Below are 27,462 nucleotides of genomic sequence, written 5' to 3'. Positions count from 1 at the left end.
TTCAGGTGGGGCTCTCCTGGAGATGCCTGAGAACTTCCGCAAGCAAAACAGATGGGCTACCTCTTTGAGCTACAGCCCCTTCCCTTAATTTTCCCTCTTTTTCACCTTTTTCATCAAGAAGGTCCTCTGCTGCTGACAGGTTTCCATGCTTTACTTACAACAGGGATGGGAGCCTTTGATGCACCATATGTTTTATTTTATTGATTTAGATTTCTTACCCACAATTTACCATAAGGTATATAAAAGTGTAAAAAAAAAAGAGAAGAAAATCAGTTCCAGATCCCTGACTTGCCTGTGCCTTTAAGATGCAACATCAGAAACACTTGCCTGGGAGTAAGCCTTATTGAATTCAGTGCTGCTTCCACATACACATGCATAGAATATTGGGCTGCAATCCTAAAAAATACTTAGTTGTTAGTATACCCAGCTTATATGGAAAAGTAGATCTACTATTATGTAACTGGTGAGGATGGGCTGAACAACCCCAACTTTCACACACATGCAGCAAAAAGAAAAATAAAGAAAATCAGTAGAATAGCCTATGCAGTCTTCCAATACCAGTTGTGTAGCGTGCCGGATAGTGGTATCTATGGTTTCACTGTTGTGGTGAACTAATGGCAATTTGCATATATTCAGAATGAAATCTCATATTATTTTGTCTTCACAAAAGACAATTGTTCCAAGTAGCCCTGTTACGTCTTTCTTGTAAAACATTCTGCTTTACAGATACATGGCACACAGAAATTCCATAGCAGACTTCCTCAGCCTTGTGTCTTCCAGATTTTTGGATTACTACTCCCATCATCCCTCACCAACAAGCTATGCTGGCTGGTGCTGATGAGTTATCAAGTCCAAAACGTCTGGATAGTACCAGGATGGGAAAGGCTGCTTAATGGAGATGTTGATTGTCTGTCTGCCATGCAATACTGTTGATTATTAGGCAGCTATTTAAAGGTACAGAAAGTCTAGCAGGAAAAATAAGTAAATATTGCTTTCAGATATTCAAGGGTGCAATTTTAGAACCCATAGGTGCATTTCCACTCACTGTACTGCTTGCTTCAAGACAACTGAGTTACTTACACAGCGTCAAACAAACTATATTCTAAGCCAACATCAACTTTTAAATAAAAGTATCACACAGCTCTCTGTCTCTGAGGCCTCTGTCTTTTTAGACCAAAAGAATTGTGCCTTGCTCTTTTCCAGTTGCTGGTTTCTCTCATGAAGCACAACAAAAATCAGGCCCCATCTAATGGCTTCCACCGTGTTTCCCTGCTGACCTACCTCTTCTCGGAATATATGCAATAATTACTTATGGAGCTTCAAATCATATTTTGCGGACGAGGGATGCCTATGGTGCCATGTAGCAGCAAGTCAGCCCTAATGCTCTTAACCTTTAATGTCATCCTCCCCCCCATCCCCAACCCAGTATTTTGCCGCGTGGGGGGCTGCTCCCGACCAATTCCGGGTCCTGCCGTCATCACCCACCTCCCCGGAGCAGACCCGCGGGGGTCGCAGCAGCCGCCGGGGCGCCACTGGAACTACACGCCCCAGAATGCAGCGCGGGGGCGTCAGGAGGCGGTGGGCGGGGCGTGGAAGTCTATTAGTAGAAGCGGAAACAAAAGACCCTTCGATTGGGAGCGGAGAGGCACCTCGGCCTCGGCCTTAACACGCCCCGTGAGAGCCCGGCCCCCTCCTGGAGCAGCCAACGCCGTCGCCGCCTCCTCCTCTCTCTTCCCCCCTCTCGCAGCTTCCCCAGACCGGCCCGCCCGCATCCCCGGCTCCCCATGGCGCTGAAACGGATACAGAAGGTGAGAGCACCCGAGTGGGCCGGGCTGGGCTGCTCGCTGTCCGTTGGGAACTGGGTGAGCTTCGAGCCGCCCGGGCCTCGGGGGGTTAGTAATAGACAGGCGAGGAGCGCGCTTTGGGGCTGAGGGGATGCGCAGGTCTCGCGAGGGGCCGGAGGAGTGATGGCTGAGGGGGGGGATGTGGGCCTATATGGAGGGGCTTAAGGGCGGGGGGGGGGCTCGGTTGAGACCACCCTCCGCCCCCCTTTTTTATATATAGAAGATGGCATGTATATTTTCACGGACACCTTCCGGGAAGCCGTAAGGGCCCCGTCTTGTTTCTGCAATGGTTTAGCAAGCGCTTGGGGGCCACTGAAAAATCCTTCGTTAAGCTGACAGGCCGCCCCCCCCCCAATAGGCAAGCCTTATATATTCGCGTTTGTACCAATACAATGAATGGTATAGCAGCTTTTTTCCCCTAGACTGTACCACTTTGGATGGGAGGGGTACAGCGTGTGCTTATTTTATTACCCACCCTCCGCACACAACACGCACGCATCACATCAGAACAGGAAGACAAGGGTTATCGTATCTAGTTAGGCCATCGAAATGGTTTAGCATACAGGATTGCTCTTTGCATTTGCGTTTATGCTATAGTCATAATCAGCCGCCTTGTGCCACCAGTTAGTGGAAAGGTGAGATATAAATTCAACAAATAATAATAAATCCCCAGGAGAGCATTTGCACATACAGAGGCTCCTGACCCACCAGCAATCTGAAGTAATGTAGCCCAGGAACAAGAAGTAAGGTCTTAGTGAATTGCCTTATTCCAGTCTGCCAAGTGTGGAAATGGGTGCAAAAGAATGCTTTGGGAAATGCATACTGAGATGTCATTATGTTGCTCCACAGGCATGGGATAGATTTTTGTGTGTGTGGCTGGGATAGTGTGAGAAATTCATTCTGCAGCTTCTCCCCACACCATGGTCAGCATTTGGGAAATTGGGCCAATGCTGGCAAGGGGAGTTCAGTGTGAGTTCTTACAGCCATGTTCTGGACTTCTTCCATTACAAAGCAGGAATAAGTATTAATGCAGTAGTTAGTATGCAGCTAGAACAGTATGATATTTAAACCTAACTAGTTCACATTCAAGCCAATTGTCCTGGAAGGTTTGGAGGACTCACACCAGAGAGGAAACTAGATAAGAACTCATTTGTCTCCAAAACAAGAAGCTCCAGATTTTCCCCAAACATAACTAAGTTCAGTGCCACCTAGTGCGTAGACCATATAATGACACAATCCACACATTAATTAAAAATGTGTTAAGTGGGTGGGCTCCTGCTCTACCATTTAGCTTGTAGGTTTGTTGAAACACTAATCCTTAGTAGCAGTTGGGCGTGTACATGGATACCGTGCTGGCAATGCTTTCTGGTTGATGTAATGAGGGCAGAGAGAGACTTGTGGCTTGGGATAACAGGGTGTAACTTTGTGTATTCCCCTAAAATGGATGGGGACAGATGACAGTTCCCATCATCCTGACCATTGGCCATACTGGCTGGGACTGATGAGAGTTGGGAGTCTAAGATAATCCGGAGGGCCACAGGTTGCTCCATCTCTGCCCCCAAATATTAGGGGTCTAGAACCTGCCTCACTGAAAGAGCATTCTGTGGTCCATTTGCTTTGAAATGTCCCTGTGTTCTACCTGTGGGCTGATTTCCCATTGCTGCTATTGCCGTTTATGGAGGGAGGATTTCTTGTTTCTAACTTGTTTTCCACATGAATGATATGCTTCAGTACTTGCTAATAGTCTAAAAAAAGAAAGGGATATTCAAATGTTGTCCTCGTCAAGTGAATGTTAATAGTGAAAAGCTAGGGAAGGTGAAGGACTGAGAAATTGAAGGTTTGCCAAAAAGGAGGCAAGCTCTATAGATGTTACAGCTATCAGCAATTGGTGTCACTTAACACAGTTTCTTTGTGAATGTAGATAAGGGGGAGCTACTTAACACCATTTCTGAAATTATGTTCAACCTCCAAGAAGAATTGACATCTCTGACTCATTGTCTACCCAAGGTGATGTCTCATTGCAACAGACGCAGTCAGTTGACTTTTGGGAGATTCTCTTTGACAGGAGATCTAGGACAGGAAAAAGTACTTTGTCATACATTGCATAGCTAATTTATGGAATTCACTGCCATAAGATGTGCTGATGACCACCAACTTAGATAGCTGTCAAAAGAGATTAGAGACAAATGTATGGCTATCAATGGCACCTAGTTATGAAGGCTATATGCTGTTTCTAGGATCAGATGTAATAGGCCTCTGGATAAGAGTTGCTGGGGAACAACAGTGCGAGAGGCCTTTTGCCCTGTTTGTGGGCATCCTACAGGCTTCTAGCTGGCCACTGTGAGAAACAGGATAGGGCTTGGCTTGATCCAGCAGGGCTGTTCTTACAACTCTTCAGCTTTACTTTGTTGTTCTGGGAGCAGCTTACTGCTTAGGGCATTTTACAAATGTGCCAAGGCTGCAATCCTAACTACATTTACTTGGAAGTAAGCCCCACTGAAATCAGGACTCGCTTCAAAGGCACTTTGGGTATAGGAAATATTCCCTTGCAGATGTTCTTAATGCATAGAGCAGGAGTTCCCAAACTGTGGTCTGCAGACGAGCTTCATTCAGGTGGTCTGCAGCATGTCTGTAAAAATACAATTTAAACTTGCACAACAATATCTAACACAATGCACTACAATTGCTATGATAGGCAGGAAAAAAATTAAGTGGTCCACCAAGACCTTTAGCAATTTTCAAGTAGTCCATGGGAGAAAAGTTTTGAACCACTGGCATAGAGAGTGAAATAGGTATTTTTAATTCAGTTGCACATTTTAACAAGGGATGAGCAGAACTACCTGGGGTACTTGAGGGGTGCTGTGTCTACTAGTCTCATTGCCTTTCAGACTCTCCCTTAAGAGATTAGCCAAGGTAAATACCAACCAACACTGGATTGAGGGGCATCCATCATGTGTGTCTAGCACAGATGGAGCAGCTCTTATTCCAAGGCATCTGATCAACAAAGGAATAGTATTTTCACCCTATGCTGGATTTGAAATGTTCATGACGAGGGAGGCAAACACTACCCTTTGCTTCCCTGTATTCTGGAATGAGCCTGGATAGTTTTAGTCAGTATCATAAGATTATTCATGATTGGTCTGTAGTATTCTCTTCTGTTGTATTCTCAGCACTTTTCCTATCTTGGTCAGCTGAACTTTAGGACCTGAGACAGAAGTCTTTGTCATTGTAAAATACTTTCTCTTGTTACACTTCTGATAGATTTGTATTTGACCAATAACTGATGACACTTGATCAGTCAGACTTCAATCCTACTACCCGGTCAGTGACAAGAAGCAAACTATATGTGGCTGGAACTCTCCATTATAATTTCAGTGATAGGCTATGGCTGTCATTTTTTACACAACCTCAGGGTAAGTCTAATTGGGACTTACTTCTGAGTACTATGCATAGGACTGTGCTGCAAGACTATCTTAGCTACCCAAGCCTTTAATTAAAAGCACTATTTTTTTACTATAATATAAAGGGTTTTGTAAAATAGTATGCTGCATTTTGATATTTGACATGCTTTTATTGTAATGCTGGTTGTAAATAGCCCTGAGGCCTTTTCATAGTGGAAAAGTAGAGTAGGAATCTTACAAGCATGTATTTAAATGGATTTGTATTAAAAGTTGCATCTTTTAAGCTGCTTCGCTGTTGGCCCTATGCCTTTTACGCTATTAAGCTAGATTACAGGGTTTGGTTAATGTATTAGTTCTTAAACTGTGGTCTGGGAAGTGTGAGTAGTTCCTTGTGCTTCTTTAGTTGTCCTTGAAAATACCAGAATAGAGTAAGATTTTGGAAGCTTTCTTTGAAATGGCCTCTCTGCTGAAGAGGCAACTCTTTTAAATTAATATATATTTAAAGTTCAATTTCCGTTTTGAATATGCATCACCCACATTCTTTGGTAAGCATCTATTCCTGCTCATCCTCTTGTCCCTCTGTTTTTCTAGTTGTATTCTTCTTTGGGGTGGGTGCCTATCAGTTTTTGCCTACGTTGCTCTCTAAGGCACCGTGTGTGCTAATAGCATAGTCAAAATAATAATGAATACAGTTGTAGCTTAAGAGAAGGTTGCTTTTTGAGTAGTGCAGGTACCTGAAGAGGAAGCTTCAGCAAAACTACCATTGTGTGCCTTGCTTGCCCCCCAATTGCATGCAGAACTTCACTGCATTGTGTGACCAGAAATATAGTAGTTAAGTTTCACTTTGAAAGCTTTTCAGTTATCTCCCCATGACATAGCTAGAAGGTAAGAAAATGTGATGGTCTGTGAAGAACAAGCATATTCTGAATGGTGTTCTTCAGTACAGTACAGCAAAGGAACCACCGGCTAGCTTCTTTAGTGCTGAAATAAACAAGATGGATAATATAAAAATCTTGCACAGTCTGCAGCTTGAATGACAAATGACGGGGCAAATCATTTCTGTTCACTCTGTTGCTTGTAAGACCATGGCAGCTACTGCCATGTCAGCAATGTTAAATAAATAAGTATCCTGCTAAAGCAGGGAGGGAGATGACTGGAATAGATAGTGGATGACATCATCAGGACCAAAAATGGGCCCCTTTCTGCCTCTCATCAGCCAGCATCCCCAGTGGTGAGGGAGCTGCTGCAGCACTTCTCCTTTATTCACCATGGTGTAAGGTGAGAAGTCCCATGTTGCAGATCTTCTTTTTCGAGGTCTGGCCCACTTTCAGAAGGACTGACTATGGCATGGGCAGGTTGTTGCAGGGTAAGCTTCTCACCTGTGGACCAGGACCAGACATTTACCTAAGCAGTAGAGGGGAAGGCTCAGTGATTCACTGGCTCCAGGTAACAGAAGAACCTACTCTGAAAACACTGTTGCTAAGAGTCATCTTGACTTCCATTCTTTTCTCACCCCCCAAAACCCTCCTAAACAGGCAGGGCAAGTGACTGCAAGCCAGACTCCCAAGTGATAAAATACTACTGAGGAATGCAGTAAATCTGGCTGTAAAAGAGCAGTGATTTAGACAAAGGTTGTAAAATTGGGGGGGGGGAGACATTTGGAGAGCTATTGTCGATGCAGCTGCCCTTCAGGGTTACGGAATTTTACACTTTCCGGGACAGAGTCTTACAAGGCAACACAAGGATCCCTACTAATTGTAGATGACGTTATGCTTTAACACTTGCAGTAAGGCTGACATGCTGCTATCATAAATGGCAAATGCGGCTTGTGTTCAGCCTCCAATGCTTAACTATGGTTATGTTCTAGAGCTGGAAGTAATATAATAATTAGCGCACTTCACCCTCCACCCAGCTGTCAGCTGGTGCTTGAGAAGCTTTGCAAAGCAAAATACACTCGGTACCCTCTGCGCCCACATAAACTAATAACAAATTAAAACACACTTTTACAAGGGATGGGAAGGGGAGCTATACCAAAGAGTAATTTGACAGTGAATCCCTAAAAGCATGTGGGGAATGATTTATATCTGAAGGTACGTTCCACGTTAAGGTGCCTGTCAACTTAAAATGAAGTGGTAGGATTTCTGAAAGTGGGATGTGTCTCAGCACAGCCATAAGGATAAGGGTTCAGGAGGGGTTGGAATATCTGCTTGATAACCAACAAAGCAGGCTTATGTTCTCTATCTGCTGCCTTAAAGGCAGCCATCATAAGGAATTTGCGGTAAGTTTAATAGAAATACATTTGTCATTACCAGTGCTTTCTATCTTCCATGAAGCCTTTCCCTATCTGATGAGGAATGCCAAGGTGAAAGGTATAGAACCTCTTCTGCACTGCAGAGGATACCAGAACCATGTTTTAGGTTGCACTGTCAGAAAGGCATTGGCCAAGCCAGTTGGCCTTACCATCAAATTGTACATGCAGAAAGTTCCTTTTTAACAAGAGGTTTAAGAGAAACTGAGCACCGTGGTTATCAAGGTATGGGCCACATTTGCAAGGGCAGCGTACGATAAGCAAACATGTAAGTTGTGTGAAGTATATAGCCAAACAAAATGACTTTGAATGATTGCATCAAGTCAGAATAATACTTGGGTTTCTAAATAAAGCACATGGCTTTTAAAAACAAGGTGGTTGGAAAAAATGTATAGATTCATGTTAAGTCTGGATTGAAGTGTTTAACAAGCACAGAATCTAATAGTTCCAAATTCCATCTTGTGAAATTACGGGAACCAAGTTAAATAATGACTTACACCAGTGTTGGTTGTAAATATTTTTAAGAAGGGAAGAGATGTAGCAGGGAGATGTAGCCAGTTGAGATGTCATGGACAGTGTATTGGATTTGGACTGAGGAGAGCCAGGTTCAAATCTTTGCTCAGCTGTTCACTAAGCAGCCTTAGGCAAGCCACTGTGTCTTGGTCTAACAAGGTAGTGGTGAGGGTAAAATTAGATAACTATTTATATACTCTCCTGGGTTCCTTGGAGGAACAGTGACATACAATTTTAAAGTATAACTGTGGCTCCTCGAAGGTCTCACTGTTAAAGAGATGTCCATTCACAATTTGTTTTTACGTTCTATGGGGAAACATTTGTAGAGTTCTGGTGTAACAAAACTGCCAAATAAACAGCTCCTAGTCATGGAGACTAAACTGAAAAACATAATGCTAAAATACTAAAGGATCTCATAATCAGAGGGTAAGAAAGGACAACTCAAAAAGTTCAAATATCGAGAAGTTTTTCAAAACATGGTAAAAAAAAAATGCTGGAAGTGAACGATTTTGAGTAATATGTAAAACGGCTGAACATGACTAACAAGTGCGGTTTGGCATCTGCTTCATTAAAAAAAACAACACAATGCATATTATGGTTATTCACCAGACCTGCAGATTAGCAGCTGCCCTCTGGCACTTGCTACTGAAAATGTACATGCAACTCTGCTCAACATGTTCCATCTCAGAGTTATAAAAACAATTAATCTTGGAGGAGTTCTGTATTTTAAAAATAGCTGGGGGCATTATAGAGTACATGGAGCTCAAGTCCCTGCTGAGATTAATATTTCTACTAATGTACACGTCTTAACGTGAAGTGCCTGCTGAGAGGTAAAGCTGCAAAGTTATGCTGAACGTTAATCTTTCATATTGTGTTTTGTGTGAGATTGCATTATAGTAAGTTTTTTATGTTTAATGAGTATTGTCAGAATACTTTCAAAAATTGTATTATAGGTTTCTATCTCAGATAGCCCTGTATGAGGTCCTTTTCCAGAAATAGGTTTTCTGTCATAAAAGCACAGCTTTAATACTAATTTGATCCACCTAGTGATATATGGTGTATTCAGGAAAGTCATTATTTAGAAGAGTGAGCTAATATGTGAGAGAAGGTGTGCTGATAATTTGAAAGGACCCTGTGCAACTGGCAGCTGGTGACTTGACTTGATGAGGAAATGAAGTAGACTTGTCAGCAAATGAATGCACTAGATAGAGCAGGGCATTGTAATCAGCATGATGGCCTACAGAGGTTGGACTCCCAACTCCCATCAGCCTCTGCAAGCATGGCCACGAGTCAGGAATGATGGGACTTGTTGTGACTATAAATTGGAAGCTCCTGCGTGGAACCAATGCAGACCGAAAGCAGCACAGCTTGCGTTTGGCACCAAATTTAAACAATGCCCAATGGAAGTCAAGCTTACAAAGGAACAATCAAGAGCGCACTTTTAAACTCTCAGTTGGTGCTTTCCAGCTGTGGCTTTTACCTTGCCCATGCCGGATGCCATATGACATCCAGATTGGGAGGCCTAGCAAGGCTAATGCCCTCTAACTTAACGTGCTTCTGGCAGTTGTATTCTAGACTGGTTTCTCCTTCCTGTGTAACATAGGTAAAGAGTGTATGAAACCAGGTTCTTGGATTTAGACCAGCTAGCTTAATTGATTTTAGAATGCAGATCTTCATGGAAGCCTACTGCTTGCCCAGTTAAATAAACTATTACTGATGTCGCTATTGCAGAGTCTTGAGGGCCAGAGATGATTTGATGTTAAATACATGAGTACATTGAACAAGTATGTGTTTTCCTATGACAACATCCCTAGGGGCCCCAATCACAATCAGAACTGCAGGGATTACTGTGATTTGATTGAAAAATCTCTTGCCTGCCCAAGATCCTGTTAGCCATGGAAGTAATGCTTTCCACTGCCACCAATGGTAGCTTTCCTCCTAAAGTTAATAGCAGCTTAAGGGGCATGTCAGAGGGGAGCATTGAACCCTGTCTCTGCATGCCCCAGTCCTGCTTCCCCCCTGCTTGTGGCTGTTGTTAAAATATAAGCTACACATTAAATACACCAAAATACACTGGGAAAGTGTGTGAAAAGGGTACATCCCATGGATTCCATGCATCATTCTTACACATGGATGAATTGTTCATGCCGATTAATAACAACATTAAGCTTTTCTATAACATCCCTCAAGTAGTCAAAGCACTTTGCTTTGACTAATATTTTCCATAGGTCTGTATCTGGTCAGAGAGGAAGGTGTAGTTTGTTCACGAGTGTCCAGTGGCTGGGAATTTGATGTGTTGAATCTACATTGGAGGTTTGGGGGAGTGGCAAGGAAAATTGTTTAAAAGGAAGGAACTATAACATTATTGAAGCAGAATCTGTCTTAACAATTTGCAGCCCGGCAGTACCATATATGTTCTCAGTCCCATCTCCCTACCTCGGGTACACTGGAAGTATTTTTGTGGTGTAAATTGAAAAAGCGCTGTTGTGTTTTCTCAACTGTATTGAAGTGCCAAGTTGTTCAGTAAACCTCTGGGAACTTTGGAGAGGTTATTAGGGTGCTAATTTTAAACTCTGCAGGCTCTATTTGTGGTTGGCAACTCAGTGAATCATTCACACAGCTCATCTGCAGAACCACTGTCTAGGACTCGGTGGGCAGTACACATCCACATTTCTATTACAAATTCTCTTGTTGAAAATGCTACAGCAGAGAAGATGCTTTGGCCATAAGGAGTTATTTCCTTTCTGCTGGAAAGAAGAAAGGAATTAATTTGCTCCTAGCTCAAATTTTACTCAGAAATACTTCTTTAAAAATTTCATTCTAGCTATTCTTATCAGGATTATGGGGGAATATTTGAATCCCTGAAATATTTCTGGAAAGTATATTTGCAAATAATTATTCATGCTGGAAGTCACTTATTATAGTGAAATTCATTTGATTCTTAGGTGTGAAATAGTCCTGATTTTCTTTCTTAGGACCCACCACTGGGTATGTCATTTGTAACACAAAATCCCATCCTTATGACACAAAACCAGCACAAAACTTTGGCATAGGTTTTGAGGGTTGCAGATAACACAGATGATGACATAAGAAGACCCCAGCTGGATACGGCCAAAGGCCCATCTAGTCTATTATCCTTTTCTCATGGTTGCCAGTCAGATGCCTATGGGAAGCCCCTAAGCAGCACCTAAGTGCAGGATCACTCTCCCTGCTTGTGATTCCCAACAACTGGCATTCAGAGGCATTCTGTACAACATGGAGATTGATAGCCTCATCCTCCATGAATTTGTCTAATTCTCTTTTAAAGCCATCCAAGGTGATGTCAATTACTTCAGCTTGTAGGAGCAAAATAGCCATTACTTGTTTTCAGGGCACTGCAGAGAGGGCTCCTTGCTTGTGTCAGACAGACCGACTCCAGTGTCAGATAAGAGGATTCTGAGCAGGAATTATAGCTAACCCAGGCACAAGTAGCAGCACTAACATGGTGACAAAACAAACACCACTGCTGTCATTTTTATCAAAAGTGTGTGCATGGGGAGATAGAAACTGAAGCCCTTGGTGATGAGAATTCAGCTAAAAGTGTTACACCATTTCCTCCAAAGAAAGCACCCAGTTTGGATTCAAATGTGGGTCAAGAAGACAGCTGTAGTATGGACAAGGGAGCAAAGAAGTGATAGGTATAGACCTAGACCATTTTTTAAATACTGTTTTTCATATTGTGAGTGGTTAGAAGCAGGCAAGGACCAGAACACACTCATATTTTTGCAAGAATGATCCTACTCATGATAAGTCATCTAAATCAGCTGCTGTGTCATCCTTTTTAAAAAACAGACTCTCAAGCATTATGAAACTAGACAAACTCATCCTCCGTCTGTGAAAGCATAAGAAGATCCCGCCAGTGCTCTTCTATGACAGTATATAACAAAATTACCTGGTGATTCGTTAAGCAGAGAACATCTTTTCAATGTGGCTTATTTCTTCATTGTGAACCACTCAATGGCTTTGAAAGCATAATTGAAACAGGAGTCATGATAAAGAAAAATAAACAAGTACCACTTTGCAGCGTTAGGCCACAATTTCCCAGTGAATCCCCTGGTGACCATTTTGCAAGAGCACCTGAAACCTTGGAAAAACTGAATATCCAGTTTAGAAAACCCATTGGTTAGTTGGCATAAACAGATCATACGACCAATAGAATGGAATGTAGAGTTTGTCTTGTTAAGTTCCAGGATACTTTATCAGTGCTGATCTCACTTCATTGGTTTGATTATGAGGTTGAATCCAGAGTTAGTTGTGCTTAGGTGCCAAGACAGGTTTCAACAATTTAAACAACTTACAGTCACAAAAATAGGGTGGGTTCCAACAATATACATCTGAGGAGTCAAAGGCCAGGGGAAAGAGGTGTGTCTTCAGCATTTGCAGAAATCTTTATACTGGAGTTGTCAGATGCACCTCAGTGGAGAGGGAGGCATATGATCTAGTCCTAGACAATGCTTCTGAGGGGGCTTGAACTACGAAGAGGCCTTCTTCTGCTGATCTTAACACCAGAGAGTGTCTTAAGGGAAGGACATGGTCTTTCCTCCATTTGGGGCCTAAATTTAGGGCTTTAAACAATAATGTGAGCACCTTGAATTTGGCCCAAAACAAACTGGCAGCCAACACAGCTGTTTTAAAACGGGGCTTATGTGATACCTAAATCTGGCTGCTGCATTTTGGGCCAATTGAAGTTTCTGAATGTTCTTCAAGGACGGCCACATAGAGAGTGCATTACAGTAGTTCAGCCTGGAAGATACCTGAGCATGGAGTACAGCAAGCAAGTCATTCCTCTCCGAAAGGAGCCGTGGCTGGCGATCTGGTTGGAGTTCAAAAAAAGCACTCCTAGCCATCAAGACTACCTGAGCATCCATTGGCAGTGTTGAATTCAGGAGTATTTGTGATGCTGCACTCCAGGGGAGGAGTGCAGGCCTGGCCAGAATAGGCTGTCTCCCCACCTCCCGGACGTGAGAACTTGGGACACACAACACTTCGGTCTTCTCAGGATTCCACTTCAGTTTATTGTCCCATATACAGCTTATCAACCACCTCTCCCACTTCAGATGGAACACAGAGACAGAGCTGAGCGTCACCTGCATATTGTTGGCACTTCATTCAAAATCTGATGACAACTCCCAGCAACTTTGCCTGGATGTAGCATGGGTGACACAAGACAGCTCTCATCATACAAAACCGTCTTCCGTGGCTACAATCTGGAAAGGTTCCTGGGGCAACTTTGCAGGGTGCTTAATAATAATAATAATAATAATAAATTTTATTTATACCTCGCCCTCCCCAGCCGAAGCCGGGCTCAGGGTGGCTAACAACAATCAAGGGACAAGGTGGCTCAGATTTTTGGATAGTTTTGAGTGCCACAGTTAGAGCACGTCTAATCAAGGCATCCAGAGCCTTGTCTCTTCCATTTGTACTGGATCAGCTTGGATTATTGCAGCCTGAGGATCTGAGCAAGCTGCTTGAAGAAGTGCAGCTAACCGCCTGTCCCTTGAGCCTTGCCTGCCTTGGCTTCTTAAAGCTAACCATAGAGAGCTGATTGGGTGGGTCTTAGGGAGTGATGAATGATTCCCTGGAAAAGGGGGAAGTACCATCTGGCCTTAAGGAGGGAACATGACAACCCCCCCAGAGGAAAAGACAAATACAGAACATAAAACCTATAAAACGATTAAAAGAGGGTGAACCCTTGCCCTCAACATATCCTAAAGATGCAAACCAAAGAGGGGGGAAAGTGCTTTGGTATCACCTCTTTAGGGCAGCCTGCACCAGCACCAGTGCAAGGTGTGATGGTTTGGTGGTGCCCTGAGCAGCTGCAGGCACTCAGGCAGGTGGTAGAAAGCCTCAACAAGGCCTTATCCTCCCAGAACAATAGCCTCTTGCCTCTTGGAACCAGCTGCTTCTGTAGGGAGCCTGATGGCAGACTCTGTGCCTCTTCCTAACTGCTAGCTGCCTCCTTTCCGCTCGCATCTCTAAGCTCATGAAACATCACAGGAGCTATTTCCTTGAATAGGCATTTTGATTCTCAAAATCCATTACTTTCCCTCATGACAAATCGTTCATGCCCATCAGCTACTCAAAAATAAATGGTTAATTTTGATGTACAAATCAGTCCTCGGCTGAAAGGCGCTTCTGAGTGTATATTAACTGTTAAGCTCAGTGCAGAAAAAAATTATGAGCTTATTCAGGTTTCAATTAGAATTGGCCAGTTGCCTTTGTATATAGTCTTGTTTTCAAGTTCGTGTACCATTATGAATGAGCACTACTTTTCTATAATTCTAAAAAGGAGCAATTTCTCCTAGCAGTGTATTAGTCAAAATTTACATCTTCGCTGTTTAGCATTACATTTTCCCACAATCTGTGTGGTATCCTACTCAGAGGAGGACCATTGAAATCAATGGTTTATGCACAACTAAAGTCTATGAGCCTACTTTAAGTAGAACTTAGTAGGATACCACCTTTTGTCTGTTAGGCTAAAAAATAGTTTTGTTGTTACTTGGTGCAAGCTTTATGTACCTGAGCTTCTGAAAAGGGTCACAACAAAAATGTTTAACAAGCCCTTTTTCCAAATTTACTGTTTGTAATGTTAAAGGGAAAATGATACGATCCATCAGTTTTTATTTATCGTCTCTGTACTCACCTTGATGCAAACTAGTTTCCTCTTTGCTATGTCCCAATATGGCAGCAGCTGGGAATTATTTTTTTAATTAACAGAACCCATTTAAAGAGCTGTACTGCCAGTAGTTAAAGCCTTTCTTGCCTGAAAGGCAGTGCTAAATTTGGAACCAAAAGTCATGACTAGAGTTTAGAAGATGAGCATAATTTGTAACAAACAGCATCAAGACTAAGTTTCAGGCAGTTCTATAATTACAAAAGATAACAGCGCTGTCATCGCCAGCAACATTAGTGAATAGTTATTTAAACTATTTTAAAGGTTTTCCAACCCCCTAATTCTCCCTTCCTCCCCTTCTAGTCAGCTTCAGTTCAAAAGGCAGTACATTTGCTATCACAAGGCACATTCAGCAATTACAGTGAACGAAAGTTAAGTATTTCTGTTGATTTAAACTAGAGACTATCATTGGAATAAAAGAAAATAAAGTACTCAAGCTTTGGCTATATCATACCCAGTTTGTAAAAGCTTCCCTATTTGGTCACCTGGGAATGATGCTTAATTACCATAGGTGAGCAGGACATGTATAAGCCTGACAAAATTTGCCCTTCTCTCAAACTTATTTAAATTATTTTGAAGAATCCTGTTTTTCCAAATGACAGCCAGAAAAACATCAGTTTCCCCTTCTCCAAACAATCTTGGGAAAACTATTGGCTCTGTTATCTGAATATAGTAGCCGGTGTGCTACTCTCACATAATAATTTCCTTGACCTTCAGAAAAGAGCTCTCACCTATCTACTTGCAACTAATTTTATTCAGAGAAACGAGTTGCATGCCAGTACAGTGAGGTCATTCAAGTATACACTTGTCCGAATAAACCAATGGCAAAATCTTTTGGAAGTGCAGTTCCCTTTTTAATCTAAGTGGCTCAGGTTTCACTGAGAGGGGAGAACAAGTTATATGTGCAAAGCCAGATATTACCAGTTCGAGAGAGGATCCACAAGTGTCAGATTTCCAAGCACCATGAGTCATGAACATTGAAGCCAGCAAGCTCTTAAACAAAGCAGCAGTACTCGAGGCAGAGGAAGACATCTTTACAGTTTCCAGCTTCAGATGAAACCAAACATCCCTAAAATTGTTCACTTCTCTAAAAACTTACTGTACTTGGTTGAAGCCCAGAAACATCTCAATTATTCAGGGGTGGCAAGATTCTTTTTACCTGCTGGTGCTCAATACCTGTGCAAGCAATGCTACAAAAAGCTCCCACTCCTATGAGGTTCTCTGCTCCAAATCCTGCATGTTCCACATTATACCATTAGTTATTCAGCCGAGTCCCATGTGAGTCCTACATATGCCAGTGAGGCCAATGCAAACAGTTCCAGGATACTGAGTTACCACTCCCATCCATGCCTTCTATATGCTCTGCTCAAATGAATATTCCCAGAAGAAATGTTCATGTGAATAATCCTGAACTGTGATTTTTCCCTCAAGCATAGCTGGAAATCTATTTTGTACCAATAAGGATGAACCCCTGGATGGCATGGTGTTATGTTTGCTCACCTTCCTGCTGCTCATCAACCGCTGGTTGGTGAACCACATATCCAAACCAACTATATTTTGCATGCCACCAGTAACTCATTAAACTTACGTTTGCAGTGGGTGAGCAAAATGTCCAGAGCAGTATTCTGGAGAATTGAAGTCAGCTGCAACATCCCTATGAATAGCACCTTCAAAAATGATGTGCAGAGAATTCAGCTAATTGAAAATTGCCCATCTAAGTGATCAGCAAGTAACATTGAGAACTTAAAAACCTAAAGTGATGAGGCTAAATGTAGTCAAGAAACTGCCTCTTCCCTATATTCCACTGAGAACACAAAAACCTGATTGGTGCTCTTTTGAATATCTATGAGGGCAGACATTTGCCAATGGCCCTAACTAGGTTAGGGTGAGGAATCTTTCAATCCAAACACTGAATTCCTTGTGGAAGCAAAAGTCAGCAGAGCAGTTAATTTGACTCTTGTAGCAAAAACTGGAGGTTTCTGCAGATGTGCACACATGCAAGCAAGCAAGCAAGCAAGCAAGCAAACACACACACACACACACACACACACACACAAACACCCAAACTTCTTTATCTAGGCTAGCAAGATGCAGTTAAAGGACATACTCCAACCAGGGAAAAGTACCTGTGGGTGCAATGGAGGGCCAGAGAGAGATGTGGCCTGAGGAGTGGGTGTGTGCTCAGATATAAGTGCCTGGAGGTTTGCATTTGGCCTCTGGGCCTGAGGTTCCCCATGTTTGTGCTAGACCAGGGCTCATCAGTGTGGTGCCCTCCAGATGTTGCTAGACAACAACTGCCATCATCATTGATCATGGTGCCTGGTGCTGATGGTAGTTAAAAGGGCACCCACATTAGACCTCAACAGACATGGTTAGTGAGGAGAGAGCTGAACCACAGTGTTTCAAGCTTCATTTGGTAAATCGTAATTAAGCAGAAGTTTGAAAGGGGAAATTCATATTGTGGAAAAGAAATGGAGGTTATTGTTTGGGCTTTGGAATGGAATGATACATTACACACAGAGAAGGAACCCCCAGAACAGCACATGGAGGAAGGAGAGGACTGATCATTCTGTCTCGCATTTGGCACCATTTATTGCAAGCCATTCTGGGAATCTTTTTGGCTGAATAGCAGAATAAAAATGCTTTAATAACGATGCATTGTGCGTTCCTGTTGGCAAGCCACAGACTAGATCAAGCTACAATATTGTGGTCAACTTGAGTTTCAAGTCCACTTACCAATGTCCTACATCAGATTTTTCCCATTTGAGAACTAAAATATTGTGGAATGCATACTTTCTTGTTGAATAACATGTTAATGGAAATGAAGTGTAAATTATATGCAGTAAAGTATGGTGATCAGCTGCCTAATTTAATTGTAGTGCTTAATGCTGAATTGGTTGTCATTGTATTTGGAAAACTCTGTCTTCATTGAAATTTTTCTTTCCTTTTTGTTGTAAATTGTGGGAGCACTTGATCAAACCTAAAGAGGATCCACATTTGGATAATTAATCTTGGGTTTGTTTAAGTAACATTGCAAATGTTTTCATGTTTCCTGTAGGAGCTAAGTGATCTGCAACGTGACCCACCTGCACACTGTTCAGCAGGACCTGTTGGAGATGACTGTAAGATCTTTATAGTTGATGGCAAGATACTTTTGCCTATTTTGTTATGCTTAAACACTTAATAAGGTGAATAATATTTTGTGTTTTTCAGTGTTCCATTGGCAAGCAACAATTATGGGACCTGTAAGTATGCAATTTATACATAACTTATCTTCTGATTCCTCTTCTGTAATAAGCTTTAATGGATTTTTGTATTCTAGACAATAGATGTCAATGTTTTCTAGATCGTAGAATCATATGTGAGGAGGAAATAGACTCTGATTATTTGTGAACCAGAGATGTACTTTATATACAACGAGAGAGACACTATCACACTTTATACACGTTGGCCAACATAGGGAATTAAAAAATAAACTCCAGAGCTGGGCTGGAGAATCAAGCCATTCAAGAACTCTGAGCCAAGGTACTGTTTGCTTTTAAAGCCTGAGTCATGTTTTTCATATAAGAGATAAGTCCAAAGACTGTAATAAATAGGACCAACAGATGGGATTGCAGAGACCAATGGTAGTGGAGAGCTATGTGAAATAACAAGTGAGCTAACAAAGATGGGTTCAAGGACCACTCGTGTTTTTATTTGTGATCAATCTACTACTAGGTTTATATCCAGCTGTGGCAGAGTCATCACTATTTCAGAATTCCCTAATTCACATTCCTATACTATGAAGTCATACATTGTTTTATGTAAATGTACTACTTTCCCAGTCCAGCAGCTGCCTTCAGACAAGTGTTATTTTAGTAAAGCATAAGGCATGCAGAAATTATGCATAAAAATGAATTTATAAAATCAGACTGATGAAAGGTTATTTTAGTTATGGAATACATATAACCACATATTATAGATTTTATTTCTATTGCTGAGCAAGAAACAGCTCTGTTATTTCTCAACACTGAAAAGCTTTTGATAAAATTGAAAGGTCTTTCCTATTTCAAACTTTTGAACACCACCTGTTTTGGAGAAATATCTATGACATGAGTGCAAGTTATATACAGAAATCTGAAAGCAAAAGTCTATATAAATGAGACTGCTTCAAAAATACTCAGTTTTTCACACAGAGCTAGAAATGATTATCCTCTAGCCCCACTCGTATTTGTATTGACAACAGAGCCATTTGCAATCAAAATGCATATAAGACAATTAGGGGGGTAAAAATTAATGAGCAGGATACAGAATAGAGTTGGTACATAATCACATAGTATCATATTATATTTTAATAGCAAGGCTTATAATTATGGCTTATAGAAATAATTAATTTGCCCTTTCTATATTCCTTTGTAGCAAGAAGTATAGTATATTTCTAATCATTATAACCTTTCTCTTTCAAGTTTCAGCTTTGTTACAGTTCATTTTGATTAAGCTTGCATTTTATTGTATTATCTTCAACAAAAATAGTGTTGATATCATGATAGGTCAAATACGAACAAATAGAGCCATATCTGGATAGGAATTACATAGGCATGTTTTCAAAACCTAATTTGCTAATTAATATATACTTTCTGGTATGTGCCTTCATAATAAAATGGGCTGTTATTCCTATTTGCTTTTAAAAACCTCAAGTTAAAAAGATGCATATAGTCAGAAATTTGTGTGTGGTCTAAGGTGTGCAGAGAAGGAAGTGGCCTAAAAAGAACATACTGAGGAGTTGTTTTTTTAAGTGATACACTCGTTTCTCTATGGTTAAAAGTGATATGGCCATTGAGTTCATCACACACACACACACACACACACACACACACACTCTTCAGTAATTTGAGCTGCATCCCCCTGATCAAAAGGAAGTGGGGAAAGATACTTTAAATCTGCCCCTCAAAGGTGCATCACATTGTGGTATTCTCCAGTTTCTATGTGTTCAATGCTCTGCCTTTTGAACTTCTTTAACTTGTTTTTCTCAGGTAGGGGGGATTTCTGCAGAATATACTTTGAAACCTCTTCTGGGTTATGCTTCTATACACACTAGATCTGAGCCTGCAAACACTTTCTTTAAAAAAAAAAAAAATTAGCAGAATTTGCAAAAAATCCATGATGACCTAATACTACATTTTAGGTTTTGCATCATGCCCTGCATGGTGTGGGTTCTTGTAACATAGAGTGTGGCGGCCACAGATTATGTCTGTTGATGAAGAGGAGGACTAAGGCTTTGAACTTGGGCAAAGTGTACTAGGGAGACACTGGTGCAGAATGAAAGCATTACCCTGTTAATTTGCTTGCTTTCCAGCCTGATAGTGCATATCAAGGGGGAGTCTTTTTTCTCACAGTACATTTTCCAACAGACTACCCATTCAAACCACCAAAGGTAATTTTTTAAATGTGATATGTGCTTTTCAGAATTAAGTGTAATGTGCAAATATAAATGAAAATTAAATGTAGCATGCGCTTTTTAGAATAGGGCTTGACATCTGTTTTGATGTATTCGTTGTTTTGAGGCTAAATACATTGGAAGGATCAGTATAGAATAGCATAGATAACTTATTGAAGCAAGAGAGAATTAAAGAGGGCCTAGCCGAGAGCCTTGTGAAACTCTTAAAATGAGTTATTTATTCCAGGAACTCTTTCCACACACAGCTTATTGACAATGGAAGGTAAAAGGTAAAATAACCATGATGTAGGAAATTCTGTGAAGTGTACAAAGCACACACTTGGTTTTTGAGGAATACCGATCTAGCCTATTGTTCTGTTAAAACACATTTCTAACCATGCTCGTGATTTTACTATTTTATTTTAATTTGGATGTAAATCACTTCGGGGCTTTTTTAGTTGGAAGTGATGTATAAATTTAATAAACCTATTGGTCTCTGCGCAGAGCTTCTCTGACATTATTGACCTTGGTACGTTTCCAACAAACCCCATTTTCCTCAAACGCATTTTTTAAAACTATTGGTCTGTAACTCCTTTAATAAGCAAATTGCTTTAATGCATCTTTGCACTATCCCATTGCTAATCTTAATTTTTGATAGTCTTAACTTTGCTAGAATTGCATATATAAAGTTAAAATAGGAATTACTGCTTAAATCTGCTTAAGTGGTCGTATGTTTTCTGTGGAGCTTGCATTTAGGTGCTGCTAGATGAATTGGATCGTCATGTTCTACATAGCCCATAAGGCACTTTTTATATCATCTTACCCAGGGAACAGCTATAGTTAATACTCCTTGTGCATTCGTAACAGATTGTGTAACAGAACGTATCACTACTTGTTATCAAGCCAAGGTATTCGGCTTTTAGAGATGTCAGATGGAGAAATAAAATAAAGAGTAAGAAAAGGACAGTGTGTGTGATTAGAACTCTGTAAAAATATGTAACCATTCTTCTGTTGCAGATTGCATTCACAACAAAAATATACCATCCAAACATAAATAGTAATGGGAGTATTTGTCTTGATATCCTGAGGTCACAGTGGTCACCTGCTCTGACTGTATCTAAAGGTAACTATTTGGAGAAATACTATGCCCAATTTAACGCCACCATCCTGGTTTCTGATTATGATTTATAGCTGAAAATGCATCTAGTTTAAAGGAAGGCATTATCTAGACAGAGGTGTTTGATCTTCAAAGTTTTCCACAGGATCTTATACCCAGATGCGTTGGCTGTGTGATCGTGTACATCATCTACTAATTTGGAAGACATATCATTCAATAAAGTTTGAAAATCTGCATTACTATAAAGGATAAAAACTTTGCATCTACCTCTTGTCCTTTACTATCACATTCATGTCATAAACACTCTTTAACTGATCTTTTTTCTTTTTAATATAGTTCTTTTGTCCATATGCTCTTTACTTTGTGATCCTAATCCAGATGACCCTTTAGTACCAGATATTGCACAAATCTACAAGTCAGACAAGGAAAAGTAAGTATGGATATATTTTTTAAAAATCTGAATCAGTTAGTTTTTATATTCTTAGCCCCTCACCTCACTTACGATTTGACTACTGTGATAGGGTGATACACAACAGAGGAGCTGTGTTGATTTCAGCGGGTGTACTCTTGAATAGGACTCACGTTGGATATCACCCATAAGGTTTTTTTAACATAAAAATGGATTTTTTAGAAAGCTTACAAACAATTGTACTACTTCAGAATGTTTACAGCGTTCCATTTTGACATCTTGCATACTTGGGCCACTAAGGACAGAAGTAGAAAATTTTAAATTTGCATTCCTCAGTTTGAAGTAGCAGTTATCGTTTGTAGAATTATTTAACTTGTATACCATGTCAGCCTTGTTCCTTCCTTTTTTCTGATGTATTACTTATCCTAAAGTTCACTGATCTGCCAGCTTGGCTTTAATGTGTGAGCCTATTTCTAGATAACAAACTGCTTTGCAAAGTTCTGGACACCCACCTTTGTGTCCCTACAAATGTTTGGAAGAGAACCTCGTTGAACTTTTCGGGGTGTCATCAAACTGACCTTGTGTTCAGTCATATCATCTTTAGTCTGTGGTTCAGCATACTTCCCTTGCTTTGAGCTAGACTTTAAGCTAATTTAGACTAGCTAAGAGGTTCACTGTCTTTACCTGTGTGGCATCCTAGTTTGTGAGCAGATTGAGATGGTTGTTATTGTAGGTGCTTGTTCGACTGGCTGTAAGTATCATACTCAGCCTAATGAAGGTAACTAGGCTAATTCGTTTACACGTTTGATTCAGGATGATGGCAACAATCCTGCCACGTGTTAGATAATATTTGTTGTAATTCAGTTTGTAAACTTCTGTCTCTTAAATTGTAAGATTGAGAAAGGGGGAAAGATGTTGAGGTGTAGCAATATGAAGGCATTGTAAAGGTTACAGATTGCTACTCCAAAGTCTGTACTTCGGAATTATCCCTTGTTGTAATCTCTGTGCACCCCTGTCTGTATCTTGCATAGGGATGCTGCCCATTATCAGGTTACTGTCCATCAGTTACAATTCATGTCTTGTAGTCAACTAAATCCAACTCAGAGTAGACCCAATGAAATTAATAAATCTAAATTAGTCATACCCATTAAATTCCACTATCAATGGATAACATCCCACATCACCATGTTCAGCCCGTGACTTTATCTGTACACAGCTTTTCAGCTGAGCTAGCAAACTCTCTATTCGGCTTGTATCCTAAGCTCTGACGAACCAGGAAGGATGCAAATGTACACACTGATTGTGTGCAGACAGCCATGATATTATACAATGGAAGCAATAGGTGTGCATCATGGGGTTCTCTTGCCTTGGAAAATCATTAATTATTGGCTGCATTTCCAAATCACCCTTCCTTCCAAAGGCTTCAGAATGATATAATATTATTATTATTATTATATTATATTAAAAGACATCAATTCCATAGATCATATTTCGTTACATTGTGCGAAGTATGAGCAAGCCAGGGCTGAACTGATACTACCCTTGCTGGTGCCTTTCCCGGGAAAGTCAGAGGCTCACTATGTCAGGTTCCTACTGGAAGACCGGACAAAAGCTAGAACGTTGGCAGTGGCAAAGTTTTTATCGGTGGTTGCAAGAACAAACGAGCCCTATATTCCAAACAAAGTGCTTGATTAACCTGGAGGTAGTATGAACTCTGTATTAATTTGTAATGTTTTGTTGGGTCTCTGGACCGTAATAAAGATTGATGATGATGATATTATATTAAGACTTCAGAATGAAATAATAATAATATTATAACACAAAATAGAAAATAATAAATAAGACATAACAGTAACCAACACACTTTGAAATACTGTATCTATAAAATGCGGAACCATTAAAATGCACCAAAACCATCTGCTACTCTTAGGTGTTAACATTAAGACTTTGCATCCTCCGTGGACTGTTTTGCTTTCTGCTCAGCACCTGCTCTTTTCCCCAAGTGTGAGCATGGGTGCTTGCTACTTATCACTGCTCAAGTTGCCCAAGTGTGTTTTGAATCTATACTTTGTTTTCTAAGCAAACATAAGTAACATATAACCGAATAAGATTGTTAAATAACCCCTTGAATAAATTTGTTGGCAACACTGTGAATCCTAAGCTTGTGTGTTTTCACTTTGATTTTCTTTTACAGATACAACAGACATGCAAGAGAATGGACACAGAAATATGCAATGTAAACTTTGAAGACTTTTTCATATATACCAGAGTACTGTAAATTCTAGGGTTTTTTCAAAATTAGAAGTAAATGGAGCACAGTTTACTGTTTCAGTGTACCATGAAGCCCTTTTTGATTTTCACCCATTATAAGTGTGTTTCTGGAACAAGGAAATAACTACGAAAATTAACCTGAAGACTGTGATGAGAGTATTTATCCTTTTTGTATGCTTTGCAAAAGACATTTATTATGTTTTTTAAAGATACGTGGACATCTCTGTCTCCAGCCTACAAGATCCATAATGCAGTTGTAGAGCAACCAAATTATTTTTGCTGAAAAACTAGGTGTTACATGAGAGATATTCTGTGTGTCTTTGAGATGTCAGTCCTGTAAGTCTGTGTTTGAATTTCATTCTTTGTTAGTTCATTGTATAATTTGTATTTTTTTACTGTATAGACTATATTTTATTTACCATGCAAGTCAACTCACTTTAGACTTTCTGCACAGTATTGAAAAAAAAAATACAACTGCGATTAAATGAGTGAACTATTCCTCCCCAGAGGAATGCTCTATAAACTGATAAACTTCTTAAAACAAACTTTGCACTCTAATTCTCAGTATACTGATTATGGAGAAACACTTGGTTTTGATTCTGTTGCATACTTAATTTTATTGCAATGTGAACTAATTGCACTACTCTGTAGAAAGAAATGTAACTAATTTTGTTCTATTCACAGCTGACTTTTTTATCCCATAAGGGCAGTATAATCTCTGACCTTTTAACAAAATTGACTTGAAGCTTTTCCATATAAATAAAATGTGTTTTTTACTACTTGTCTTGGCTGTTCTTTAACTCTTGCACATCCTTTACATGTGCTTGCTCTGAAAAGATCAAGTTATTGTTAAATGTGTGAATTGCTATTGGGAGGAATTGGCCTGTGTGTTTGAAATTGCTGTGAACTGATATTATGGTAGCTGTTGCATAACTTTACATGCAAATTCATTGTGTTGTGTATATGATCTAAGTTCTTGGATCTTGTACCCACTACAAAAACTTCTCTCTGATCTCCAAATCTTGCTTAAATTGATAACAACTAATGTTGAAATGTCACTTATGCTTCTTCTCTCCCTCACGTGTATAACGATATATTGATGTTATACTTCCACACACTAAGCTGATGCCTCTAAACCATTATATGTATACTTCACCTTGCATGTAAGGAGAAAAACAGCCTTAGGGACTTTACAAATAAGAGTGCTTTAATTTTTAAAAAAGTATGTTGCTTCTGAGGTAGTAAATGCTTATTGAATGCATTTATTTTGTGGCTGTAGCAATTCTAACTAAACACAACTTACTTGACTAGGAGGTTTTGCCACCATTTGACCCCTTTCAGAGAAGGGAATAGAGTCCTAGTGTTTGGCTACACCAAGGAACAATTAAACAAAAAGCTCACAACTGGAATAGGTAGAAATGTGACAAGCATCCCAGTGACTATTTTTTGTATTACTGGACTTAAATAAAATAAAAAAAAACCTGTGCAGCATTTTAATCTTGAAACTCTTGGATAGTTCTGACAGCCTAGGAAATAAGTCTCTACTTATCGTAATGGTCCTCTAGGCTTCAGTTGTTTACCTCAATCTGTACAATCGTAAGATGGAAGCTTTCTGAAATAAGCACTGAAAAAAATTCATTGCATTCTGTAAGTGACTTTGCTTGCTGTGAAAAAAACAATTTCTACAAATAGCCAATAAGTGTTTCAATTTAGTATATGATTGCTTCAATGTACTTGAAAAAGGGGATGCCATAGCTTGAAAAGCAAAACTATTCACCACATTTTGACATGAATACTAAAAAATTACCCCTTGGTAAAATATTCTGATGGAGTTATTTCCCAAACTTTTTTGCCCCTATCTGTCTTAGATGTTTATGATAGGCTTGTCCCGGATTAAATAATTTATAGTCCTTTAATCCCTTACAATAAACTCTTGTGTAATTTGGTAGTTTGATTTGCATGCCTGTTAAGTGAAAGAACATTTAATCTTCTGCTTTGCTAAAATTATATGGAGGCTGGTTTGAAACTGTTTAGATGTTACTATGCTTTGAAGTATGCATCATACAAAAAGGAATTTACTTACCATAATGCAAAGTCTTCAGGCTGAGCAAAAGGTGCAGATCAGCAAGCCTCTTATTCTTGCTTCATAAGAGTTATTTGTGAACAAATGTGTTGAGCCCACACTTGTCTCTCTTTTCAGTGACATTTAAAACTGAAGTTCAGAGACTTATTTTACATACTGTCAGGCCAATCGTAGCGCCTTTAAGAAGACAAGAACTCCATTCTCTTGGCTTTCTTTAAACCACAGCTTCTGAGGGTGTTAAGCATTCCCTCTTAAGTATTTTTGTATTTCCTGGTAAATGTTCTTTTGCTGTTTAAATGATCCATTGTGAAGGTTCCTTCCCCATCCCGCTCCTTGTATCAAACATTTGCTCAGTCCTGGTGCTTCCATTATGGTGGCATAAATGTTGTCTGTGCTTCAGTCCCCTCCACCAAATACCAGTTTATACTGTACAATGCCTTAGCGAGGGCACTAACTGAGCCATCTCATTCTCTGTATATTCCTCACTTGGCACTATTGGCATGACTAAAGCAAAGGATCTCTGTATCACTGAAATTCTTGAAGTGTAATCTTTAGTCATTCTAGTTGTTAAATAAGGCGTACTTTCTAGCTACTTCTGATGTGGTATTTTTTCTGCCTAAAGATGTCAGCTGAGGCTTGAATGAAAATAAAGATCTGATTTGAAATCTGAGTGTGTCGAGTTTTATTCTTAACTTCACCCTTTTGAGTGAGAAAAGGAGTGGTAGCACTTTAAACTTGCAAGTGACAGTTGTCTGGTGGAGGGTAGGCGTGGTTTTGCTATCCAAGCTGTTAGAGGAGGCTCCGAGTTCTTTTGGAGCCATGTACTAGAGTGCTGGCAAAACAAAACATTACTGAAAGTGCCAGGTTCTAAATATGTAAGATGTGACTCAATAGCTGTGTTGAACTCTCTTGTATTCCCATGGTTCTTTCCTTAAGGGTATAGCTTGTTCCCACAGACGCAAACCAGGACATAGCTGTCAACATTGCCCTTTTAAAAAGGGAAATTCCCTTATTCTGAATAGGATTCTTCGCAAGAAAAAGGAAAAGTTGACAGCTATGAACCAGGAGCGTGTCACCTAAGGCGGTAACAGCTTAATATATTGGATGCAGTTATCTTAAAGTAATGAAGACTTCCTGTTACATGCTTGTGGAATTGGGATTAAAGCCTTTCCTACTATTTAAGAATACTACTAGTTTAATGTGAAAGTGCACGTGTAGGCAGCATTAATACTGCTGTTATGCAAATCTATGGTGCAGCCATATTTGGAGTACTGTGCCCAGTTCTGGTCGCCTCAGCTCAAAAAGGATATTGTAGAGTTGGAAAAAATTAGAAAGTGGCAACCAAAGTGATCAAGGGGTAGAGTGATTCCACTGCAAAGAAAGGTTGC

The 27,462-nt window shown here is 40.2% G+C and overlaps 1 protein-coding gene across 3 annotated transcripts; it reads left to right on the top strand.

Annotated features, from left to right (window-relative positions):
* Positions 1-1,514: 1,514 nt before the first annotated feature.
* On the top strand, positions 1,515-26,739 carry UBE2D1 (ubiquitin conjugating enzyme E2 D1). Of its 3 annotated transcripts, none has more exons than XM_083505202.1 (7): positions 1,515-1,808; positions 17,837-17,900; positions 17,992-18,023; positions 20,114-20,191; positions 21,212-21,317; positions 21,648-21,741; positions 23,915-26,739. In XM_083505202.1, the coding sequence occupies exons 1-7, from the start codon at positions 1,785-1,787 to the stop codon at positions 23,958-23,960; spliced, it is 444 nt and encodes a 147-aa protein (XP_083361328.1). In that variant the 5' UTR covers positions 1,515-1,784; the 3' UTR covers positions 23,961-26,739. The 3 variants fall into 3 exon arrangements, with proteins under 3 accessions (XP_083361328.1, XP_083361329.1, XP_083361330.1); XM_083505204.1 differs by having other exon boundaries at positions 1,612-1,862; XM_083505203.1 differs by lacking the exon at positions 17,837-17,900 and having other exon boundaries at positions 1,585-1,808.
* Positions 26,740-27,462: the final 723 nt, after the last annotated feature.

This window comes from Podarcis liolepis (genome assembly GCF_965112155.1).
Source record: "Podarcis liolepis genome assembly, chromosome: 5".
Taxonomy (NCBI): Eukaryota; Metazoa; Chordata; class Lepidosauria; order Squamata; family Lacertidae; genus Podarcis; species Podarcis liolepis.
This window is presented reverse-complemented; position numbering and strand designations above follow the sequence as displayed.